Source organism: Bufo gargarizans, chromosome 11 (genome assembly GCF_014858855.1).
Source record: "Bufo gargarizans isolate SCDJY-AF-19 chromosome 11, ASM1485885v1, whole genome shotgun sequence".
Classification (NCBI taxonomy): domain Eukaryota; kingdom Metazoa; phylum Chordata; class Amphibia; order Anura; family Bufonidae; genus Bufo; species Bufo gargarizans.
In genome coordinates this window covers 83,342,111-83,365,809 of record NC_058090.1, presented here as the reverse complement: position 1 = coordinate 83,365,809, position 23,699 = coordinate 83,342,111, and the positions used below count along the sequence as shown (strand labels likewise).

The 23,699-nt window shown below is 45.0% G+C and overlaps 1 protein-coding gene across 1 annotated transcript in view; it reads left to right on the top strand.

The window, feature by feature from the left end:
* The window catches only part of ITGA10 (integrin subunit alpha 10), a 69,491-nt gene extending 46,368 nt beyond the window's left edge, over window positions 1–23,123 (top strand). Inside the window, exons 8-35 of the mRNA XM_044271356.1 lie at window positions 331–555; window positions 782–870; window positions 3,075–3,189; window positions 3,620–3,747; window positions 4,325–4,473; window positions 10,499–10,649; window positions 10,730–10,895; window positions 11,206–11,279; window positions 11,645–11,789; window positions 12,028–12,176; window positions 12,375–12,518; window positions 12,763–12,966; window positions 13,049–13,179; window positions 13,335–13,501; window positions 13,586–13,728; window positions 15,184–15,294; window positions 15,385–15,470; window positions 15,555–15,696; window positions 17,502–17,594; window positions 17,678–17,754; window positions 17,832–17,921; window positions 18,204–18,288; window positions 18,614–18,730; window positions 18,814–18,900; window positions 19,008–19,121; window positions 19,500–19,595; window positions 19,922–20,035; window positions 22,474–23,123. Of these exons, the coding sequence (XP_044127291.1) occupies window positions 331–555; window positions 782–870; window positions 3,075–3,189; window positions 3,620–3,747; window positions 4,325–4,473; window positions 10,499–10,649; window positions 10,730–10,895; window positions 11,206–11,279; window positions 11,645–11,789; window positions 12,028–12,176; window positions 12,375–12,518; window positions 12,763–12,966; window positions 13,049–13,179; window positions 13,335–13,501; window positions 13,586–13,728; window positions 15,184–15,294; window positions 15,385–15,470; window positions 15,555–15,696; window positions 17,502–17,594; window positions 17,678–17,754; window positions 17,832–17,921; window positions 18,204–18,288; window positions 18,614–18,730; window positions 18,814–18,900; window positions 19,008–19,121; window positions 19,500–19,595; window positions 19,922–20,035; window positions 22,474–22,539 (3,458 nt within the window). The 3' untranslated portion in view covers window positions 22,540–23,123. The remainder of the gene's footprint in view (window positions 1–330; window positions 556–781; window positions 871–3,074; window positions 3,190–3,619; window positions 3,748–4,324; window positions 4,474–10,498; window positions 10,650–10,729; window positions 10,896–11,205; window positions 11,280–11,644; window positions 11,790–12,027; window positions 12,177–12,374; window positions 12,519–12,762; window positions 12,967–13,048; window positions 13,180–13,334; window positions 13,502–13,585; window positions 13,729–15,183; window positions 15,295–15,384; window positions 15,471–15,554; window positions 15,697–17,501; window positions 17,595–17,677; window positions 17,755–17,831; window positions 17,922–18,203; window positions 18,289–18,613; window positions 18,731–18,813; window positions 18,901–19,007; window positions 19,122–19,499; window positions 19,596–19,921; window positions 20,036–22,473) is intronic.
* The last annotated feature ends 576 nt before the right edge of the window (window positions 23,124–23,699 follow it).

Genomic DNA, 23,699 nt, shown 5'->3' with positions numbered 1-23,699 from the left:
AGCTGTGTATCTAATCCTATCCGTGGATACGTCGCTGAGCTGTAGTAATCTATAACAGTCCTGGTGATAAGCGGGATCTAATCCTGTTGATATCGCTTAACTACCTATCATGTGTGATACTGTCTGCTGAGCTGTGTATCTAATCCTATCGTGTGATATGCGTGAGCTGTGATCTATCCTATCCTGTGAGACTGTGGATCTGTGTATCTAATCCTATCTGTGTGATACTGTCTGCTGAGCGTGTGTATACTATGGCTGTGATCATCTATCCTGTGTGATACTGTCTGCTGAGCGTGACTAATCTATCTTGTGATCTTTGATGGCGGTATCATTGTGTGATATTGACTGCTAGGCCATGTATCCAGTCCCCTCAGTTGTACCGCCCAGTACTACATTCCCCATCATACCGTCTGCTTTGTGTCATTCCTTCCCTCTGTTCCGGCAGGATCCTGGTGGGGGCGCCGTGGGCCGGGTCTGATGGTAACCGTCAGGGGGATGTATATAAATGCGCTGTCGGACCCCACAGCAACTCTTCTTGCACCAGGATCAACTTGGGTGAGTAGTCATCCTGAAGTGCCGTGCTATGGGGGACATTGTGCTGACTGAGCTGTAATGGCGGCCATATTGGCGGTCACCCAGCTTTCCCTGTCACTGATGAAGGCATAGTGCATTCCTTGAGGTTCACCTGGTGTTCATGAGATGAAGGGGTTCTCTAATTTCCATATCTCATCTCTTCCCAACCATCACCATCACCCTGTCTGCCGGATGTGACCCTCTGAAGGTGATCTCGCTTTCCGGAATGTCTCCAAAAAGACGAATAACATGCACTTCGGGATGTCGCTGACCCAGGACGCACAGGGCGGCTTTGTGGTGAGTCTCTGAGCGGGTCACGTGACTTGTCATTTTCAATATCCGATCTGTAGCCCTTAAAGGGGTTGTCCATTTTAAAGAACTCCATAATAGGAGGCAACAGACTGAACCCCTGTGTTTGCCCTTCGGAGGTTAGCTTCCTTTACTGACTCCCTTTAAATATAATGGTCGATCTGTCGCAATCCCTTTAAGAAGGCTCCGCCACTAAGTACCCAAACTTCTCAAATCTGATGTGTACGAAGAATTCTCTGAAAAATCTAATTAATAGTGCGAAGGGAACCAAGAACTGAGGGCTGGTCTGACAGCGCCTGTAGTCATAGGAGAGCCCCTCCTCCCGCTATAACGAGGGCGGAGCCAAGAGGAGGGCAGGGCGGAGCCCACGCCAGGCCTCATGCTCTCTCTTTCTGCAGTATTAATCAGATTTTTGTAATAATGTCCTGATATAATCCACCTTCTGCCGACGTCGTCACCTTGGGGTGGACCTTGCTGTGTAAAGGTCTCTGGTGGCCCCTAGTCAAAATATCATACAGGGAGCCCAACCTTCTTGTCATACAGAGCATGTACCGAGCCCTAAGACCAGGAACTGTTGGCGTCTCAGCCATGACGGGCACAGGGCGGAGAGTGTTCTCCTCCACCTTCTAACTCCTTGTGGTTGAGGCCAGATGGTATAATATGGGTGGGAAGGCGAAGAACTTAGAGCAATTACCCCTTGACCCTGCTTTAATCGGGCACCGTTTTGGGACCTGGATTCAGTCTGTGGGGTCTTTTTAGAGATAGAAGGAAGTACTGCCACAATGCTACGCAAGTAATACCACCATACCATGCCACAGTCCCATACAGTGTCCATATAATACTGTCATATACATGACATTGCTGGGTAGGACTGAGATAATCCTGCTATAAGTTCTGTATTACTGGAGCTGGAAGTGTAGAGCATGGTGGGTCAGGAGCCAAGTGCCCCTATTGTTGCTCCTCTCTTCCACGAGCCAACTTGTTTTTCACGGTTTCCATCTGACTGATGCGCCTCCTGGCCTGTTTTTGTAGCTCTGGTGTTTCAGGGGTTAATGGCAGGAGGGGGCAGGGGGTGAGGGCATATTTGTGGTCTTCCGGTCCAGGAGCTGCTGACGTCTTGAGCCAAAACAAGCGTCTTGTGACTGCCGAGGCAGGTAAGACATCCGCTCAGCCCTGAGTCAACAACCCTCATCAGGTCAACGAGACCGAGGTGGAAGCAGAGATTTCTACAAGGGCTCGTGCACACAACCGCGGTTTGGGTCCACATCCGCCTTTTTTGAGGGTCGGACGCAGACCCATTTACTTAGGCCTATTGCACACAATCGTATAGATTTTTCAGTATTTTGCGGTCCGCAAAAAATATGGACGACGTCCATGCACATTCTGTTTTTTTGCGGAACGGAACAGCTGGCCCCTGATAGAACAGTCCTATCCTTGTCCGTAATGCGAACAATAATAGGACATGTTCTATCTTTGAACGAAAGGGAAATACGGAGACAGAAGGGATACGGAGTACCTTCTGTTTTTTTGCGGATCCATTGAAATGAATGGTTCTGTATACGGTTTGTACGCAGTCCGTATACGGAACGCAAAAAACAGAACTGAAACGGGAAAAAAAAGCGTTTGTGTGCAAGAGGCCTTATATGGGGCTGAAAAAGATCCGTATGTCCGTTCCGTGCCATCTGCAAAATCACAGCATTAGGGTCCATTCACACGTCCGCAAATGGGTCCGCATCCGTTCTGCAATATCGGGAACAGGTGCGGACCCATTCATTCTCTATAGGGGGGGAAGAGATGCGGAGCGCACACTTTGTGCGGGACGGGTGTATTGCGGATCCGCAATTTGCAATGCACTATGGACGTATGAATGGACCCTTAGGGGCCAGCTGTTCCGTTCCGCAAAACAGCCAACGGTCATGTGCATGAGCCCTAAGACAGAGCGCAAGCTCTTGGGGCACTGGTGGTGGGCTGTTGTGAACCCCAATAACCGTAACCCTATTTAACAAGAATATTCTCAAGATGGCGGGTAGGAGGGCGAGCTACGTCCTAGAATCTCCCAAAGATCCTTCCACCATAGAAGGTTCTACAGATGGTTGGTTGGTGACTAGTGGATGGGTGGGTTACCCAGGTGAGGAGGTCTTGTATACTTATCTCCACTGACTTTGGGGTCACATGACCATATCTCCCCCCAGGCCTGCGCTCCGCTCTGGTCCCAAGAATGTGGGACTTCCATGTACAGCACTGGGATCTGCGCCAACGTCGATAAGTCCTTCAGACCCTCGGGAACCATCGCACCCACAGCGCAGAGTGAGTCAAGACTACGCATGTTGTGTTTTGGATGCTTGGTTGATGTCTGGTTTTGGGGTTCACGTAGAAGCGGTGCCTAGTTTTGGGTTCAAAATCTTAGTTTTATGTTCTGGGGTTGGTATTTTGGGGTGCTTAGACCCTTTTGGGGTTCACATCTAAATGTAAGTGTCTTCTGAGGTGAAAAGTGTTATTTGGGGGGCAGTGGGATGTACCCCTCCACACACAGGCATTCCACAATGTCAAAGCTAGGTCTTATTTTAGGGGTATAGACTGTACCCCCATAATAGAGCACAGATCAGATTTGCCATGGCTTCATGTGCAGGCTATTTGGGGTGCAGTTTCAATGGTGCACTAATTTGGGGGTGCAGTTTTTCCCATGTCTAGTTTTTGGGGTACAGCTTAATATCTGTGATCCTTCTCTCTACCCCAGGATGCTCCACGTACCTGGACATCGTCATCCTGCTGGACGGGTCGAACAGCATCTACCCCTGGTACGAGGTGCAGAATTTCCTCAGCAACATTCTCAGCAAGTTTTTCATTGGCCCCGACCAGATCCAGGTCAACTTCCCGTTTTTTTTTACCTTCTTCTTCTTCTCCATCTGTGGTGAGGATCTACATATTTCTCACATAAAAACTGAAAAAAAATATGGTTTGGTCCAAATATAAGGGGGAAATAGCAATAGAACACTGCCCCCTAGTGGCCACATTCATACAAAAAATAGTTAAATAATTCAGAGAATTCTCTCTGACGTTTCGTGCAACTCTGTGATGGGGTGACATATTTTATGTCGCTCCTGTCCCTTTAAATCTGACCTCCCTTGCATTGTAAGTTTATGCGTCTCTGACTACTGAGCGTGTCATTCCTCCGGAGGTCGGCGCGTATCCTGTGTGGTTTACATCCGATCGCTTTATATAGCGCCAGACGCTGATCGCTGCAGATTGACATTAGCAACACAAAGCAAAACTAAACCACACACATCTGGGCAAAAGTCATCAGAAATCAGCCCCGGGCCGCAAATCCTGATCTACGGTTTGGCCAGGACACAAGGCAGTTGCAGAAGTCTTCAACCCACCCCCTTCCTTTGTATGTGAGGTGCATAGACTATGGCAATGTTCATGAGATATCTGCTTGCAGGTAGGCGTCCTTCAGTATGGAGAGATCGCAGTCCATGAATGGTCCCTGAAGGACTATACTACCGCTAAAGAGGTGGTGGAGGCTGCTAAGAACATCAGTCGCCAAGAAGGACGGGAGACCCGGACAGCATTTGCCATCCACAAGGCCTGGTATGTCCAAAACCAAACCGAAAAAGATGGCTACAGCCCCGTACATAGTGATATGGAGCATGCTGGTATAACCTGGGCATCTCCTGTATATACATATATATATATACAGCAGGTCTGAGTTATACATCTTCTTGTATATAGTGATATATACAGGAGATGCCCAGGTTATACCAGCATGCTCCATAATTATATATGTACAGCTGGTATAAGTTATACATCTTCCTGTATATAGTGCTATGGAGCATGCTGGTATAACCTGGGCATCTCCTGTATATAATTATATATGTACAGCTGGTATAAGTTATACATCTTCTTGTATATAATTATATATGTACAGCCGGTATAACCTGGGCATCCCCTGTATATAATGATATATGTACAGCTGGTATAAGTTATACATCTTCTTGTATATAGTGATATGGAGCATGCTGGTATAACCTGGGTATCCCCTGTATATAATTATATATGTACAGCTGGTATAACCTGGGCATCTCCTGTATATAATTATATATGTACAGCTGGTATAACCTGGGTATCTCCTGTATATAATTATATATGTACAGCTGGTATAAGTTATACATCTTCCTGTATATAGTGATATGGAGCATGCTGGTATAACCTGGGTATCTCCTGTATATAACTATATATGTACAGCTGGTATAACCTGGGTATCTCCTGTATATAATTATATATGTACAGCTGGTATAAGTTATACATCTTCTTGTATATAGTGATATGGAGCATGCTGGTATAACCTGGGTATAAGTTATACATCTTCTTGTATATAGTGATATGGAGCATGCTGGTATAACCTGGGCATCTCCTGTATATAGTTATATATGTACAGCTGGTATAAGTTATACATCTTCTTGTATATAGTGATATGGAGCATGCTGGTATAACCTGGGTATCTCCTGTATATAATTATATATGTACAGCTGGTATAAGTTATACATCTTCTTGTATACAGTGATATGGAGCATGCTGGTATAACCTGGGTATCTCCTGTATATAACTATATATGTACAGCTGGTATAACCTGGGCATCTCCTGTATATAGTTATATAAGTACAGCTGGTATAAGTTATACATCTTCTTGTATATAGTGATATGGAGCATGCTGGTATAACCTGGGTATCTCCTGTATATAATTATATATGTACAGCTGGTATAACCTGGGCATCTCCTGTATATAATTATATATGTACAGCTGGTATAAGTTATACAGCTTCTTGTATATAGTGATATGGACCATGCTGGTATAACCTGGGCATCTCCTGTATATAATTATATATGTACAGCTGGTATAAGTTATAGATCTTCTTGTATATAGTGATATGGAGCATGCTGGTATAACCTGGGCATCTCCTGTATATAACTATATAGGTACAGCTGGCATAACCTGGGCATCTCCTGTATATAATTATATATGTACAGCTGCTATAACCTGGGTATCTCCTGTATATAGTTATATATGCACAGCTGGTATAAGTTATACATCTTCTTGTATATAGTGATATGGACCATGCTGGTATAACCTGGGTATCTCCTGTATATAATTATATATGTACAGCTGGTATAAGTTATACATCTTCTTGTATACAGTGATATGGAGCATGCTGGTATAACCTGGGCATCTCCTGTATATAACTATATGTGTACAGCTAGTATAAGTTATACATCTTCTTGTATATAGTGATATGGACCATGCTGGTATAACCTGGGTATCTCCTGTATATAATTATATATGTACAGCCGGTATAAGTTATACATCTTCTTGTATATAGTGATATGGAGCATGCTGGTATAACCTGGGTATCTCCTGTATATAATTATATATGTACAGCTGGTATAAGTTATACATCTTCCTGTATATAGTGATATGGAGCATGCTGGTATAACCTGGGTATCTCCTGTATATAACTATATATGTACAGCTGGTATAACCTGGGTATCTCCTGTATATAATTATATATGTACAGCTGGTATAAGTTATACATCTTCTTGTATATAGTGATATGGAGCATGCTGGTATAACCTGGGTATCTCCTGTATATAATTATATATGTACAGCTGGTATAAGTTATACATCTTCCTGTATATAGTGATATGGAGCATGCTGGTATAACCTGGGTATCTCCTGTATATAACTATATATGTACAGCTGGTATAACCTGGGTATCTCCTGTATATAATTATACTTGTACAGCCGGTATAAGTTATACATCTTCCTGTATATAGTGATATGGAGCATGCTGGTATAACCTGGGCATCTCCTGTATATCATTATACATGTACAGCTGGTATAAGTTATACATCTTCTTGTATATAGTGATATGGAGCATGCTGGTATAACCCGGGTATCTCCTGTATATAATTATATATGTACAGCCGGTATAAGTTATACATCTTCCTGTATATAGTGATATGGAGCATGCTGGTATAACCTGGGCATCTCCTGTATATCATTATACATGTACAGCTGGTATAAGTTATACATCTTCTTGTATATAGTGATATGGAGCATGCTGGTATAACCTGGGTATCTCCTGTATATAATTATACATGTACAGCTGGTATAAGTTATACATCTTCTTGTATATAGTGATATGGAGCATGCTGGTATAACCTGGGCATCTCCTGTATATCATTATACATGTACAGCTGGTATAAGTTATACATCTTCTTGTATATAGTGATATGGAGCATGCTGGTATAACCTGGGTATCTCCTGTATATAATTATACATGTACAGCTGGTATAAGTTATACATCTTCATGTATATAGTGATATGGAGCATGCTGGTATAACCTGGGTATAAGTTATACATCTTCTTGTATATAGTGATATGGAGCATGCTGGTATAACCTGGGTATAAGTTATACATCTTCTTGTATATAGTGATATGGAGCATGCTGGTATAACCTGGGTATCTCCTGTATATAACTATATATGTACAGCTGGTATAACCTGGGCATCTCCTGTATATAGTTATATAAGTACAGCTGGTATAAGTTATAGATCTTCTTGTATATAGTGATATGGAGCATGCTGGTATAACCTGGGTATCTCCTGTATATAATTATATATGTACAGCTGGTATAACCTGGGCATCTCCTGTATATAATTATATATGTACAGCTGGTATAAGTTATACAGCTTCTTGTATATAGTGATATGGACCATGCTGGTATAACCTGGGCATCTCCTGTATATAATTATATATGTACAGCTGGTATAAGTTATAGATCTTCTTGTATATAGTGATATGGAGCATGCTGGTATAACCTGGGCATCTCCTGTATATAACTATATAGGTACAGCTGGCATAACCTGGGCATCTCCTGTATATAATTATATATGTACAGCTGCTATAACCTGGGTATCTCCTGTATATAGTTATATATGCACAGCTGGTATAAGTTATACATCTTCTTGTATATAGTGATATGGACCATGCTGGTATAACCTGGGTATCTCCTGTATATAATTATATATGTACAGCTGGTATAACCTGGGCATCTCCTGTATATAATTATATATGTACAGCTGGTATAAGTTATACATCTTCTTGTATATAGTGATATGGACCATGCTGGTATAACCTGGGCATCTCCTGTATATAATTATATATGTACAGCCGGTATAAGTTATACATCTTCCTGTATATAGTGATATGGACCATGCTGGTATAACCTGGGCATCTCCTGTATATAATTATATATGTACAGCTGGTATAAGTTATACATCTTCTTGTATATAGTGATATGGACCATGCTGGTATAACCTGGGCATCTCCTGTATATAATTATATATGTACAGCCGGTATAAGTTATACATCTTCTTGTATATAGTGATATGGACCATGCTGGTATAACCTGGGTATCTCCTGTATATAATTATATATGTACAGCCGGTATAAGTTATACATCTTCTTGTATATAGTGATATGGAGCATGCTGGTATAACCTGGGCATCTCCTGTATATAATTATATATGTACAGCTGGTATAAGTTATACATCTTCTTGTATATAGTGATATGGAGCATGCTGGTATAACCTGGGTATAAGTTATACATCTTCATGTATATAGTGATATGGAGCATGCTGGTATAACCTGGGTATAAGTTATACATCTTCATGTACAGTGGAGGAAATAATTATTTGACCCCTCACTGATTTTGTAAGTTTGTCCAATGACAAAGAAATGAAAAGTCTCAGAACAGTATCATTTCAATGGTAGGTTTATTGTAACAGTGGCAGATAGCACATCAAAAGGAAAATCGAAAAAATAACTTTAAATAAAAGATAGCAACTGATTTGCATTTCATTGAGTGAAATAAGTATTTGAACCCCTACCAACCATTAAGAGTTCTGGCTCCCACAGAGTGGTTAGACACTTCTACTCAATTAGTCACCCTCATTAAGGACACCTGTCTTAACTAGTCACCTGTATAAAAGACACCTGTCCACAGAATCAATCAATCAAGCAGACTCCAAACTCTCCAACATGGGAAAGACCAAAGAGCTGTCCAAGGATGTCAGAGACAAAATTGTAGACCTGCACAAGGCTGGAATGGGCTACAAAACCATTAGCAAGAAGCTGGGAGAGAAGGTGACAACTGTTGGTGCGATTGTTCGAAAATGGAAGGAGCACCAAATGACCATCAATCGACCTCGCTCTGGGGCTCCACGCAAGATCTCACCTCGTGGGGTGTCAATGGTTCTGAGAAAGGTGAAAAAGCATCCTAGAACTACACGGGAGGAGTTAGTTAATGACCTCAAATTAGCAGGGACCACAGTCACCAAGAAAACCATTGGAAACACATTACACCGCAATGGATTAAAATCCTGCAGGGCTCGCAAGGTCCCCCTGCTCAGGAAGGCACATGTGCAGGCCCGTCTGAAGTTTGCCAATGAACACCTGAATGATTCAGAGAGTGACTGGGAGAAGGTGCTGTGGTCTGATGAGACCAAAATAGAGCTCTTTGGCATTAACTCAACTCGCTGTGTTTGGAGGAAGAAAAATGCTGCCTATGACCCCCAAAACACCGTCCCCACCGTCAAGCATGGGGGTGGAAACATTTTGCTTTGGGGGTGTTTTTCTGCTAAGGGCACAGGACAACTTATTCGCATAAACGGGAAAATGGACGGAGCCATGTATCGTGAAATCCTGAGCGACAACCTCCTTCCCTCTGCCAGGAAACTGAAAATGGGTCGTGGATGGGTGTTCCAGCACGACAATGACCCAAAACATACAGCAAAGGCAACAAAGGAGTGGCTCAAGAAGAAGCACATTAAGGTCATGGAGTGGCCTAGTCAGTCTCCGGACCTTAATCCAATCGAAAACCTATGGAGGGAGCTCAAGCTCAGAGTTGCACAGAGACAGCCTCGAAACCTTAGGGATTTAGAGATGATCTGCAAAGAGGAGTGGACCAACATTCCTCCTAAAATGTGCGCAAACTTGGTCATCAATTACAAGAAACGTTTGACCTCTGTGCTTGCAAACAAGGGTTTTTCCACCAAGTATTAAGTCTTTTTTTGTTAGAGGGTTCAAATACTTATTTCACTCAATGAAATGCAAATCAGTTGCTATCTTTTATTTAAAGTTATTTTTTCGATTTTCCTTTTGATGTGCTATCTGCCACTGTTACAATAAACCTACCATTGAAATGATACTGTTCTGAGACTTTTCATTTCTTTGTCATTGGACAAACTTACAAAATCAGTGAGGGGTCAAATAATTATTTCCTCCACTGTACATCTTCTTGTATATAGTGATATGGAGCATAACCTGGGTATCTCCTGTATATTATTATATATGTACAGCTGGTATAACCTGGGTATAAGTTATACATCTTCATGTATATAGTGATATGGAGTATAACCTGGGTATCTCCTGTATATAACTAGATATGTACAGCTGGTATAACCTGGGCATCTCCTGTATATCATTATACATGTACAGCTGGTATAACCTGGGCATCTCCTGTATAGAATTATATGCACTTTTGTCTCTTTTCAGTTCTGAAGCTTTCAGCCCTGAGAGGGGTGGCAGGGAAGACGCCACTAGACTTCTTATTGTGGTAACAGATGGCGAGTCACATGACGGGGATGAGCTGCCTCTCGCCTTGGCGGAATGTGAGAAACGGGACATCACCCGTTACGCCATTGCTGTATGTTACATATGCAATAAACCTCCACACGGATGATTATAACTTTCAGGTGACCCCTTTCTTACATTATACCTCGTTAGGTGCTGGGTAACTATATGAGGAGACAGCAGGACCCGGACTCCTTCATCAATGAGATTAAATACATCGCCAGCGATCCAGATGACAAATACTTCTTTAACGTCACTGATGAAGCAGCGCTGAACGATATTGTGGACGCTTTAGGAGACAGAATCTTCAGTTTAGAAGGTAGAGACCTTGCACGGCCCCTAATTCTGTCCCCATCACTATTTATGGACCCCACAAGGTAAAATAAATCTAGTGTAGTACCTCTTCAATCCACTAGGTGGAGAAGCAGCGCCTTTATCCTGATAATCTATAAGATTGTAATTTGTAGTCTATTCTAGGGCAGGATTCTATTATGGATATATATTTTTGTGCTGGGTAAACTATTTTTGGGGGGATTGGGGTTAATTTCATAGTGTGTCCTGATTTTTGAGGAGATATACAAACCAGTTACTAAAGTTTACCACACCCATTTTGGGTGCTTTTTCTACAGCGACGCATGAGTTGAACGAAAGCTCTTTTGAACTGGAGATGTCACAAGTCGGATTCTCCATTCACATCCTGGAGGTAAGGAAAGGAGCAGCGTCTTGAAGATGCCTCAGCTCAGACCCAGCATATCTTTTTACTAAGGGTCTACTAGGACACTAGCAGTCCTGTTGACAGGGTGCAGTACCTCTTGTAGCCTGTAGGTGCAGTGTTGTCTGGCACAATCGGCTTACTAGATCTGATCCATGTTAATGAGGCATCCTGGGAGAGGTTATAGAGGGCGCAATCATGTTTTAGGGTATAATCCCATTACCTGAGAACTGGGATAAAGCAGTCGTCCCAGTAGAACACAATGTGATGGACAACATCATGATCAGGATCACAGTTGGGAGTGTAGTGACACTTTTGGGGTTAAACCTTGCTATATGGTCACTTGTTCTCCACAGGACGGCATCCTGTTTGGCACAGTGGGTGCATATGACTGGGACGGAGCAGTTCTGAAGGAGAGCCGGAATAGTCGGATTATGCCACCGCGGTCGGCCTTCGAGAAGGAGTTTCCGGTGAAGATGAAGAAACATGCTGCCTACTTGGGTAATCTGACGTGCATATCCAATGGCCATCTGGTGCCATCAACACAATCCAGGCTCCAGTATGAAACTTCTTTCTTGGGTGCAACACCTGTCCATGAGTTGTGTCTGAACTCACATGAATGGAGCTGAGCTGCAGTACCGCATACAATCTGTGGACAGGGGTGGCGTTGTTTTAGATGAAAGCAGCCATGTTCTTCTAATCCTATACAACCACTGTAATGTAGTAATTACTCCCCCAGGTTACACCGTATCCTCTCTAACGCTGCGCAGCGGGAAGACTATGTATATAGCCGGAGCCCCCAGATTCAAACACAAGGGGAAGGTCATTCTGTTTGAGATGTCCAGGAAAGGCAATGTCACCATCTCTCAGGCTTTGGTGGGGGAACAGGTGAGGAAGTCGTGATTAGACCTAACGAAATACCTGTCAATAGTATTGTCTCTTCCCATGAAATATCCTTTATGACCACCAGGTGGCAGTGTTATAATTTTACCTTGGGCAGGACACCTCTCTATACTTCACACGTGGTTAGATATTTTCTGTTTCTGCTTCTCGCCCAATCTCTCCGCCATGTTCTTCCCTCTTCAGATTGGCTCCTATTTTGGCAGTGAAGTGTGCCCGCTGGATGTTAATGGTGATGGTGTCACTGATGTCTTATTGGTGGCTGCCCCAATGTTCCTTGGACACCACAATAAAGAAACGGGACGTGTTTATATCTACCGGGTGGGGCAGGTAAGAACCAAATCACGAGACACCACTGTAAAGCTTGATTGTCCCAGTAGCTCTGCAGATATCTGACCATGGTGACACTTTGACTCGATCCTACAGGTTCCTCTAAGAGCTTGGCCAATGTTATATTATCCCCCAAGATGAAGAGTCCCTCTAAGGGCTGTCTGTAGTGGTCACCACAATAACCCAGTGGACAGAGTTATTATCTTCCTCATTTGTATAAACAATGCTCATCACTTTTTCGTAGCTCCTGTTAAACCTGAATGGCACATTGCACTCTGACCGCAAAGTCCAAGACTCACGTTTCGGCTACGCCATGTCAGGGTCTCCCGATCTGAACCATGATGGCTTCAATGATGTAGTGGTTGGAGCACCACTAGAGGATAACCATCGCGGGGCTGTATACATCTACCATGGGTACCGCAATACCGTCATACCATCTTACAAGCAGGTATGGGGCAAGAATAATAGAGCAGACAAAAATAAGTGAACCTTGATGGAGGGTGATAACCCTTATCCTCTTCTGTTGTCAGAGAATAGACTCTGCCTCGTTTCATCATGGCCTCACTTACTTTGGTCGCAGCGTGAGCGCTCAGATGGACCTGGATGGCGATGGGCTGGGTGACCTAACTGTCGGCAGCCAAGGAGCAGTCGTTGTGTTGAGGTACAGGATGTGATTTTCACAAGATCCATCCACATACGAGAAAGGTGGTGGAAATGAAATGGGTTGGAGATTTGGAGGGTGTATCGGGTGACTTGGGCACTGGAGAACTGGGTTGGACTATGTGGGTATGATCCTTGTTTCCTCCAACCCCTCAGGTCTCGAAGCATTGTTCGTGTTAACGCCACCTTGCTGATAAACCCAACCTCCATCAACCTGCTCCAGAAAAATTGCTTGAGACAAGGCAAGGAGTCCGTCTGCCTGAACATCACCATCTGCTTCTCTGTCAACTCCAAATCCCCCAGCAAATGGGACAGTCGTTTCGGTCAGTAAATAACGGTCAACACTGATTTCCCATTAACTTGACTGGTTACTAAAATAAATTAGGAATGTTCCATCATTTTTGTAGGACTCCATTACAACCTGTCCCTTGATGATAAGAAGCTTACTCCCCGCGCTGTGTTTGATGAGAACCTCCAAAAACTCCTCAGCAAACGTGTTCGAGTGACCACGGGCAAAGTGACTTGTATGAACCTCGGATTCCACGTCATTGTGAGTAAGAGCTACCAAAAATGGGGATGATGTCTAAGTAGTACAGAGCTTCATGACTGATCACTTATTTTGGAGAATTATCTAGTTCCTTCCTGCAGAGAGCCAGCTAGTCTGGAAGCAATGCTCCCTGGGGAAAAAAGTATGCAAACTGTCTCTAGTGCCGTCTAGAGGTTGCTGACCTGTAAGCCATTGTCCGACCCATTAAAAAACATTGAAACCTGACTACCAGTATCAGGCATACAAAAGACCCGCATCTGTAGACAGCTGTTTTAGGATTCTTGGTCTTGTTGAGATGTAATACATTATTATTCATTTGAAAGCCCCTTTAATTCCATGGCGCTGTACACCAGGAAGGGGGAGGGGAGTTACACGTACATAATATAAAAAGACTATAAATCTTCAAGGTAAGGGGGAAGAACAGTGGTGAGGGTTAATGCTGCTCATCTGGCTGTGTGATGGCAGCATGCTCATTGCAGGTGGAGGTGAGTTTTCAGATTACCCTTGAAGGTTTGGATGTTGGGGGAGAGCCTGATGTGCTGGGGTAGCGAGTTCCAGAGTAGTGGATAGGCACGTGAGAAATCTTGTAGTCGATTATGAGAAGAAATGAGAGGAGAACAAAGGAGGAGGTCTTGTGAGGATCAGAGATTACGTGTGGGGATGTATCGAGAAAGCAGGTCACAGATGTATGGAGGGGACAGGTTGTGGACGGCCTTATATGTAATTGTTAGTATTTAGAATATAAAAATTTGCCAGGGAGGATGTTGCAGTAGTCCAGGCGGGAGATGACTTAGGCATGCAATAGCATGGGTTTGGATGTTTGGTTCAAAGGACAGGGCGGAATCAAATGTTATCCTCGGGCATCGAACCTGCGAGACTGGAGAAAACGTTGTGCTATTAATGGATAGGTCAAGTAGGGGGGCTGAGTGATATGGGGGAAAGACATTATCTGAGTAGACTTTTCTTGGTGGACCCTACCAGGTCTAAGTTCCTCTGAAACCTAATGTGAGAGCAACATCTGGCATTCCCCATTGGCCTTAGATATTCTAATGTCTACAGCCAGCCTTAGAGGGTGGCATCTGATGTCTTTGGATAGCTTGTGAGCCCCAGACTTCAACAAAAACCTAAGATGAATGTGTGATCATGGGAAGAATGTGGGTGGGGAGTTGAGAGGGATGGGTGACTTCAATATGGCAGAAGGGTGATATTGGAATCTGATAAGTAAAATTCCCTAACTCCTGGGCATCTATTGAAAAGTCCTTCAACTTGAGTTTTGAACTCAACATTTCTTTTGGAAAGCGTTGTTGGAGGTTACCATCTGATGTCAAAGAAATTTAGTGCTTCATGGTACATGACTGTCCCACTTGTGATCTGTCAGAAGATGGAAGTAATCCATCCTCCCCTTTAGATGTTTGCAGTCATCATTGTATAACAACTCCCATTCTTTCTCTCTCTCAGGATACCGCTGACTATCTAAGACCCATTGGCGTCCACCTGCGCTTTAACCTAAGCGACACTGAGTCCAGTCCTGTGCTTGACGACCGCTGTCCTACTTCTGTGAAGAGATTGGTGAGTTTCATTACCTAGAACTTTAGGTGAACCTAGAACATGGTACCATTGTAGACAGCACTAAAGGTTCTCTGATCCCCTTGTCTTCAGGTTCCTTTCTTCAAGGACTGTGGTGAGGACAATGAGTGTATAACGGATTTGTCCCTCCGAGCTCATATGGACATCAATGGCACCAGGTGAGACGCTGGCTGAAAACGTCACTGCTCTGGTTCTAATCCTTATAATCCAGGACCTTCTACTATTTATCCTTCCAACTCCAGGGATCAACCAACCATAATCCGGAGGGAGCGGAAGAAGGTGTCAGTGGAGACTGAGCTTGAGAATCGCGGGGAAAACTCCTACAACACCAGCGTGAAGGTCTGGTTCTCCAAAAACCTCCTGTTCTCCAGCATCTACAGCAAAGTAAGTGAAGCTCCCCCTGAACCATCAACAGCTACCTCATAGCAGTATCACACATGATAGGATTAGATACACAGCTCAGCAGGCAGTATCACACAGGATAGGATTAGATACACAGCTCAGCAGACAGTATCACACAGGGTAGGATTAGATACACAGCTCAGCAGTCAGTATCACACATGGTAGGATTAGATACACAGCTCAGCAGAACAGTATCACACAGGATAGGTTTAGATACACAGCTCAGCAGACAGCATTACACAGGATAGGATTAGATACACAGCTCAGCAGACAGTATCACACATGGTAGGATTAGATACACAGCTCAGCAGACAGTATCACACAGGATAGGATTAGATACACAGCTCAGCAGACAGTATCACACAGGATAGGATTAGATACACAACTCAGCAGACAGTATCACACAGGATAGGATTAGATACACAGCTCAGCAGACAGTATCACACAGGATAGGATTAGATACACAGCTCAGCAGACAGTATCACACAGGATAGGATTAGATACACGGCTCAGCAGACAGTATCACACAGGATAGGATTAGATACACAGCTCAGCAGTCAGTATCACACAGGACAGGATTAGATACACAGCTCAGCAGTCAGTATCACACAGGATAGGATTAGATACACAGCTCAGCAGTCAGTATCACACAGGATAGGATTAGATACACGGCTCAGCAGACAGTATCACACAGGATAGGATTAGATACACAGCTCAGCAGACAGTATCACACAGGATAGGATTAGATACACAGCTCAGCAGACAGTATCACACAGGACAGGATTAGATACACGGCTCAGCAGACAGTATCACACAGGATAGGATTAGATACACAGCTCAGCAGACAGTATCACACAGGATAGGATTAGATACACAGCTCAGCAGGCAGTATCACACAGGACAGTATCACACAGGATAGGATTAGATACACAGCTCAGCAGTCAGTATCACACAGGATAGGATTAGATACACAGCTCAGCAGACAGTATCACACAGGATAGGATTAGATACACAGCTCAGCAGGCAGTATCACACAGGATAGGATTAGATACACAGCTCAGCAGGCATTATCACACAGGATAGGATTAGATACACAGCTCAGTGTCACACAGGATAGGATTAGATACACAGCTCAGTGTCACACAGGATGGGATTAGATACACAGCTCAGCAGACAGTATCACACAGGATGGGATTAGATACACAGCTCAGCAGTCAGTATCACACAGGATAGGATTAGATACACAACTCAGCAGTCAGTATCACACAGGATGGGATTAGATACACAGCTCAGTGTCACACAGGATAGGATTAGATACACAGCTCAGTATCACACAGGATAGGATTAGATACACAGCTCAGTGTCACACAGGATGGGATTAGATACACAGCTCAGCAGACAGTATCACACAGGATAGGATTAGATACACAACTCAGCAGTCAGTATCACACAGGATAGGATTAGATACACAGCTCAGCAGACTGTATCACACAGGATAGGATTAGATACACAGCTCAGCAGACTGTATCACACAGGATAGGATTAGATACACAGCTCAGCAGACAGTATCACACAGGACAGGATTAGATACACAGCTCAGCAGTCAGTATCACACATGGTAGGATTAGATACACAGCTCAGTGTCACACAGTGGGCAGGATGTACTGTGTGCACATGAACCCCTGAACTGTGAAGCACTGCGGAATATGTTGGCGCTATATAAAGACTCTTATTATGTAATCTGATGAAGTAATACTGCATTGATGACATCATCATTTCTCTCCTAGGGAGATGCACAAAGTAAGGTGGAGTGCACGACGCTGTCCCCCAGCACCCGCTCCTGCAGCATCAGTTACCCCGTCCTCAGATCCATGGCAAAGGTAAGAACTTGGGCAATCTACGGGAGGTGACAGGCAGTCTGGGGACATGAATGTGAGGAGATGTGACCTCTGTTGTCCTGCAGGTGGCGTTCGTCCTGGAGTTTGAGTACAGCTGTACCAGTCTCTTAAACAGAGTGCAGATTAGGCTCACGGCCAGTAGGTAAGGGGGCGCTCCTGAGCTTTTGCCAGGTGCCTGGGCAGGGGTGAAATGTGCCTTGACCTTTCTCCTCTTCCCAGTGACAACACTGAACTAGACGAGACTCTTCATGACAACGGTGCCCAGCTCAGTGCCCACATCCGATATGAACCCGAGCTCTTCATTCAGAGGTGAGGACCTCAAATCCATATACTGCTTCACAGGGTATGCTGGGAGTTGTAGTATCACATATGTAGGAATGCCACAAAGTTACCTAAAGTTGCATCATGCTGCATTCCAGTCACCTCCAGAGCTGCATTCGCAATTCTGCCTTCCTCTCCTGTGCAGAGAACCTCCTCTTTAACAGCATAGGTGCAAGTTGCATTGCATTATGGGAGATATAGCTTGTGGATGAAGCTTTGAATGTGACTGGAGCATAAGCTTTACCTAACTGACCTGGATTCTGTTTGCAGTGAGTCCAGCCTCAACCGCTATGAGGTACAACCTGTCCTGCTGTCCACCCAGGAGCCCGGCCCAGAGTTCATAACGAAATTCAAGGTAATGATGGAGGTGCTATCACATTATATGACATGCCAAGTCCTACAGAGCACAAATAGTACCCCAGCCCCTGCCATACGTCTGTGGGCGAGGGGTCTCAGTGTTGGCCCCCCCTTCCCACACACGGAAATATAGAAATAATAATAATGCTACAATGCTGCCACCAAGTGTCCATTATTTGAACTGCAACTAACCTGGCAGTGCCAGACCTCTAGCTCCAAATGTATTGCCCTGGCAGGTTCTAAGCACTAACCGTGCTGCCACAGAGGGCGACACACATTTGCGGAGTGCCCCTTTAATAATGGATGTCTATGTCTCTCATCAGGTGCAGTATGTGGACTGTTACCCCATGTACAACGTGTCGGTTCACATCCACACGCCGGCCCTGGGCTACGGGGGCCTCTACTTCATGTCGGTGTCCAGGATATTATCAGCTGATGATGTAAGATACGGGGTGCTGTTGTCACGCAGTTTCTGACTTTTTGTGGGGGGCCACATTACAGTAACCTCCGCTCTGTCTCATAGGTGATCTGCATGTTATCTAATATGACCAGATCCAGGACCGCCATGGTGCCATTCCACCCCGAAGACCTGAGCCACACCAGTATATTGGTGAGTTATACAGTGGAAGGAGCAGCACAGAGTATTTCAGGAGAGGAACGTAATGCAATTAGTGAGGACGGGGCACATAATGTACCCCAATAATCTGTCTCTATCAGAACTGCAGTAACAGCTGGTGCGAGACCATCACCTGCCGCATCCCGACCCTGCAGAAGAACGCAGAGCTCTCCCTGTCCATCCTGAGGATCATCCACAACCACTTCTTCACCAACGTGAGTGCAACCATCTGCAGCATATATCACTTTGTAGACAGGATAGCGCGATGTTCTGCAGATCTCTAGAGAGGTCAGGGGTGTAATAATCTGCAGGATATATCACTGTGCATTGGTCAGGAGAGAGCAATGTTCTGCAGAGAGGTCAGGGGTGTAATGAGCTGCAGTGTAACATATCGGGGGTGCAGCTCGGCGCCCCCGCCCTGTGTGTACATGGTCACAGTGGCTCAGGATGCAATGCTCTGACATCTCGGGGTTTGGAGCATCAATCGAGGCTTTGAGAGATGACGATCATGTCTATCACCCCCCTCCCTTCCTGCCCATATGACATGCTGGGACTTGTAGTTCTACATCAGGATGTCTCTTTCTGTTTTCCAGTCCAAGTTTCGATCGGTCAAAGTAGTCAGCGAGTTCATCCTGGACGTAAAAGAAGATGGCGCCCTGTTTACCGACAGTGCAAAACACAGGACAGAGGTAACGGGGGAGAAGGGACCCCAAGAGTCTCCTCATTAGTGGCCTACTCGCCCTAATAGTCTCTTACTTTCAGTCACCACTAGGGGGAGCTTACAGCATACATTTACTAGCGAGCTGCATGGAAGCGGCTTAGATGGATGCAGTGAGCTCCCCCTGGTGGCGGCCGTTGAAGATTTAAACTGAGCACTTGACCACCACAGCGGGGTGGAGCAGAAAAAAGCACTATACAGCTACACACATTACAGAAGGATTCAGATGTACGTGCTGATTGAAATGTGTTTCTTGGCACAACCCCTTTAAGAAGTGATCATGTGACCTGTTTTCAGAGCGTCTTGGAATTGCTGCAGCCCGTCCTCCTGCCGCTGTCCCTGTGGATCCTCATTGGAAGCGTCATTGGGGGTCTCCTGCTTCTGGCGCTCATCATCTTCATCCTATGGAAGGTAAATCTGAGATTGTAATCATTTACCAGGGATTTGTATTCCGTCACAGTGCCTTGTATATCCAGCCCCCCCCCCGATACCACCTCCTGGTAAGAGATGGCACTCGCAGTAGCGCTGCAGCTTTACTAGGCCGAATGACTTCACGTTCATCGGTCACTAGGACTGAGCGCAATACCTTGCACGGCCAGTATACAATGTACGGCAGCGCCTTCTCAAACAGCTGATCGGCGGGGGTCCCGGGTGTCAGACCCCCACTTATCAGATACTGATAATCATCAGTATTAAAGGGGTTCTCCGGGCTTAACCTTTTTTTGGCTCTTAAAAGTTAACCTGTTGAGGAAAGATTATTGCTCACATACCGGAGTGCAGCCGTTTGCGAGACCTGCTCCCGGTCACGTGGCCCCTCCCGATGGCTTTTCTGGGCTTCTCTTCCTTTCACCAGCAGGAGACGGATTGTCACGAGTGACGTCACCGTCTCCTGCTGGAGAAAGCTCCGGCCGCCAGTCTTCACAGCGCACTAGGCTAAACGCTAGTGCGCATGTGCAGGACCGCCGTCAGTCGCTGTATCGTACAGGCTTCTATGTGAAGCCTGTCCTGACTCTGGCGCTGTGCAGGCGTGACAGCATAGCGATCAGCCGCAGAGGCTGTACTGTGCATGTCACAGGGGGCACTGGATGTCACTTCTGGGCGCCCAGTATAAGTGACAGGGCTCGTGCACAGAACTGTATCCGTTTTGTGGTCTGCAAGTCGTGGATCCACTAAATAAGGCTGAGTTCTACGGGGTTTCTGCATCATGAGGACCAGAATAGGACATGTTCTATCCTTCGCAGAACTGACACACGGATGTGGAGAGCGCAGGACGTCAGCAGTGGGTTTATTACATCTGTGTCAGTGCCAGTAAAGACAGAACAATGTCCTATTCTGGTCTTCAAATCCATAGAACTCAATGGGACTGCAAAAATTGTGGAAGGTTTAGATACACAGCTCAGCAGGTTGTATGATACAAAATGGAATTAGATACACACTTCAGCAGGATGTGTATCAGGCACACATACAGGATAGGATTAGATACAGATGTGACTGGATACTCTTGCTGATCCAAGCTGTTTTTTACCCTCTGGAGATGGTGAGGGAAGAGCCTGCAGAAGGTCAGTGATGGGATTAGATACACAGCTCAGCAGACAGTATCACACAGGATAGGATTAGATACACAGCTCAGCAGACAGTATCACACAGGATAGGATTAGATACACAGCTCAGCAGTCAGTATCACACAGGATAGGATTAGATACACAGCTCAGCAGGCAGTATCACACAGGATAGGATTAGATACACAGCTCAGCAGGCAGTATCACACAGGATAGGATTAGATACACAGCTCAGCAGGCAGTATCACACAGGACAGGATTAGATACACGGCTCAGCAGGCAGTATCACACAGGACAGGATTAGATACACAGCTCAGCAGACAGTACCACACAGTACAGGATTAGATACACAGCTCAGCAGACAGTATCACATAGGATTAGATACACAGCTCAGCAGGCAGTATCACACAGGATAGGATTAGATACACAGCTCAGCAGACAGTATCACACAGGATAGGATTAGATACACAGCTCAGCAGACAGTATCACACAGGATAGGATTAGATACACAGCTCAGCAGACAGTATCACACAGGATAGGATTAGATACACAGCTCAGCAGACAGTATCACACAGGATAGGATTAGATACACAGCTCAGCAGACTGTATCACACAGGATAGGATTAGATACACAGCTCAGCAGGCAGTATCACACAGGAGAGGATTAGATACACAGCTCAGCAGACAGTATCACACAGGAGAGGATTAGATACACAGCTCAGCAGACAGTATCACACAGGATAGGATTAGATACACAGCTCAGCATACAGTATCACACAGGACAGGATTAGATACACAGCTCAGCAGGCAGTATCACACAGGACAGGATTAGATACACAGCTCAGCAGGCAGTATCACACAGGATAGGATTAGATACACAGCTCAGCAGACAGTATCACACAGGATAGGATTAGATACACAGCTCAGCAGACAGTATCACACAGGATAGGATTAGATACACAGCTCAGCAGGCAGTATCACATAGGATAGGATTAGATACACAGCTCAGCAGACAGTATAGGCGAGGGGTGTTTTGATTTTGGGACGAAACTACCCCTTTAAAAAGAAACAAAAAATAATCTTTTTCATACCGGCCCCAATTTTCATGCTTCCCCCTAATCTGATCCACAGAGCGCCCCCTGCTGTTATGTGTCACTGACAAAACCCGGAGACTGGAAGCTCTTACGAAGCTACGAGAAAATATAGTGATGTTACTGTACTGCAGACTAGTGGACAGTCGCAGTACTACATCTACTGGGTAGGAATAACAGCAGATTTTTCCTTTTGCAGTTGGGATTTTTCTCCCGGAAGATGCAGGGAGAGGAGAAGGAAGAAGCTGCCAAGGAAGAGCAGTGATCTGCAGCCCCCCACATCCTGCTGTCAGAGACCCCCATATCTGCCGCTCTGGTGATTATGAGGCTGGTTGATGATGATCCAGCCCTGAGGACTCAACGCAACCCTGAGCCCCCCTCCCCCAAACTATAATCACAAAGAAGCGGCAACGAGGACGACGCGGCCCCGGACACTGTATGAACACTGACGTGACTGGATATGGGGTCTGCAGACCATTGAAGCCTTCTCAGGAATACAGGGTACCATGGGGGAGGGGCATTTTATACTGAGGGTACGTGTGCGGCGCCTCCCGATGACTGCAGTCAGCACACCGCACATATCACGGAGTATTATACATAATGGACCTTCATATTTTATATTCTTTTTCTACACTGAAAAGATAAAAGGTAAAGAATCTGTTCCTACCTGGAAACCATCAGCAAACGGGCCAGTGGCCATTTACATGTCTGACCAGTCCCCATGAACGGAACTGGGAAAGAAGAGCTTGACAAATTCAGATCTGTTAATGGCGGACAGGCAGCTTGCTGATGGTTTCTGTACAAGAATGAACTGGAAGATAAGGAAAATGTGTAATGTAAATAAAATATATTCCAAAGATGCTGGGTTGTTTATCTGCTGGCAGAGCATAGCCTTAAAGGGAATCTCCACCTGTTACCACATGGTTTTAGAGCATCAGAGCTTTGTTTTCTGATACACTGCTCCAAATCCCCTGCATAGACAATTACATAAAATTCCTGCCTGCAGCCACCACTAGAGGGAGCTCACTGCATATACAAACTCACTAACAACATGCAGTAAGATACTCCACCTAGTGGTGGCTGCAGGAAGCAGAATTTTATAATTTCATATATTAAACTGTATCATGCAGCCTATCCATTCACTAGAGATCAGCAGTGACATCACTGAGAATGCAGCCTATCCATTCACTAGAGATCAGCAGTGACATCACTGAGAATGCAGCCTATCCATCACTAGAGATCAGCAGTGACATCACTGAGAATGCAGCCTATCCATTCACTAGAGATCAGCAGTGACATCACTGAGAATGCCGCCTATCCATCACTAGAGATCAGCGGTGACATCACTGAGAATGCCGCCTATCCATCACTAGAGATCAGCGGTGACATCACTGAGAATGACGCCTATCCATCACTAGAGATCAG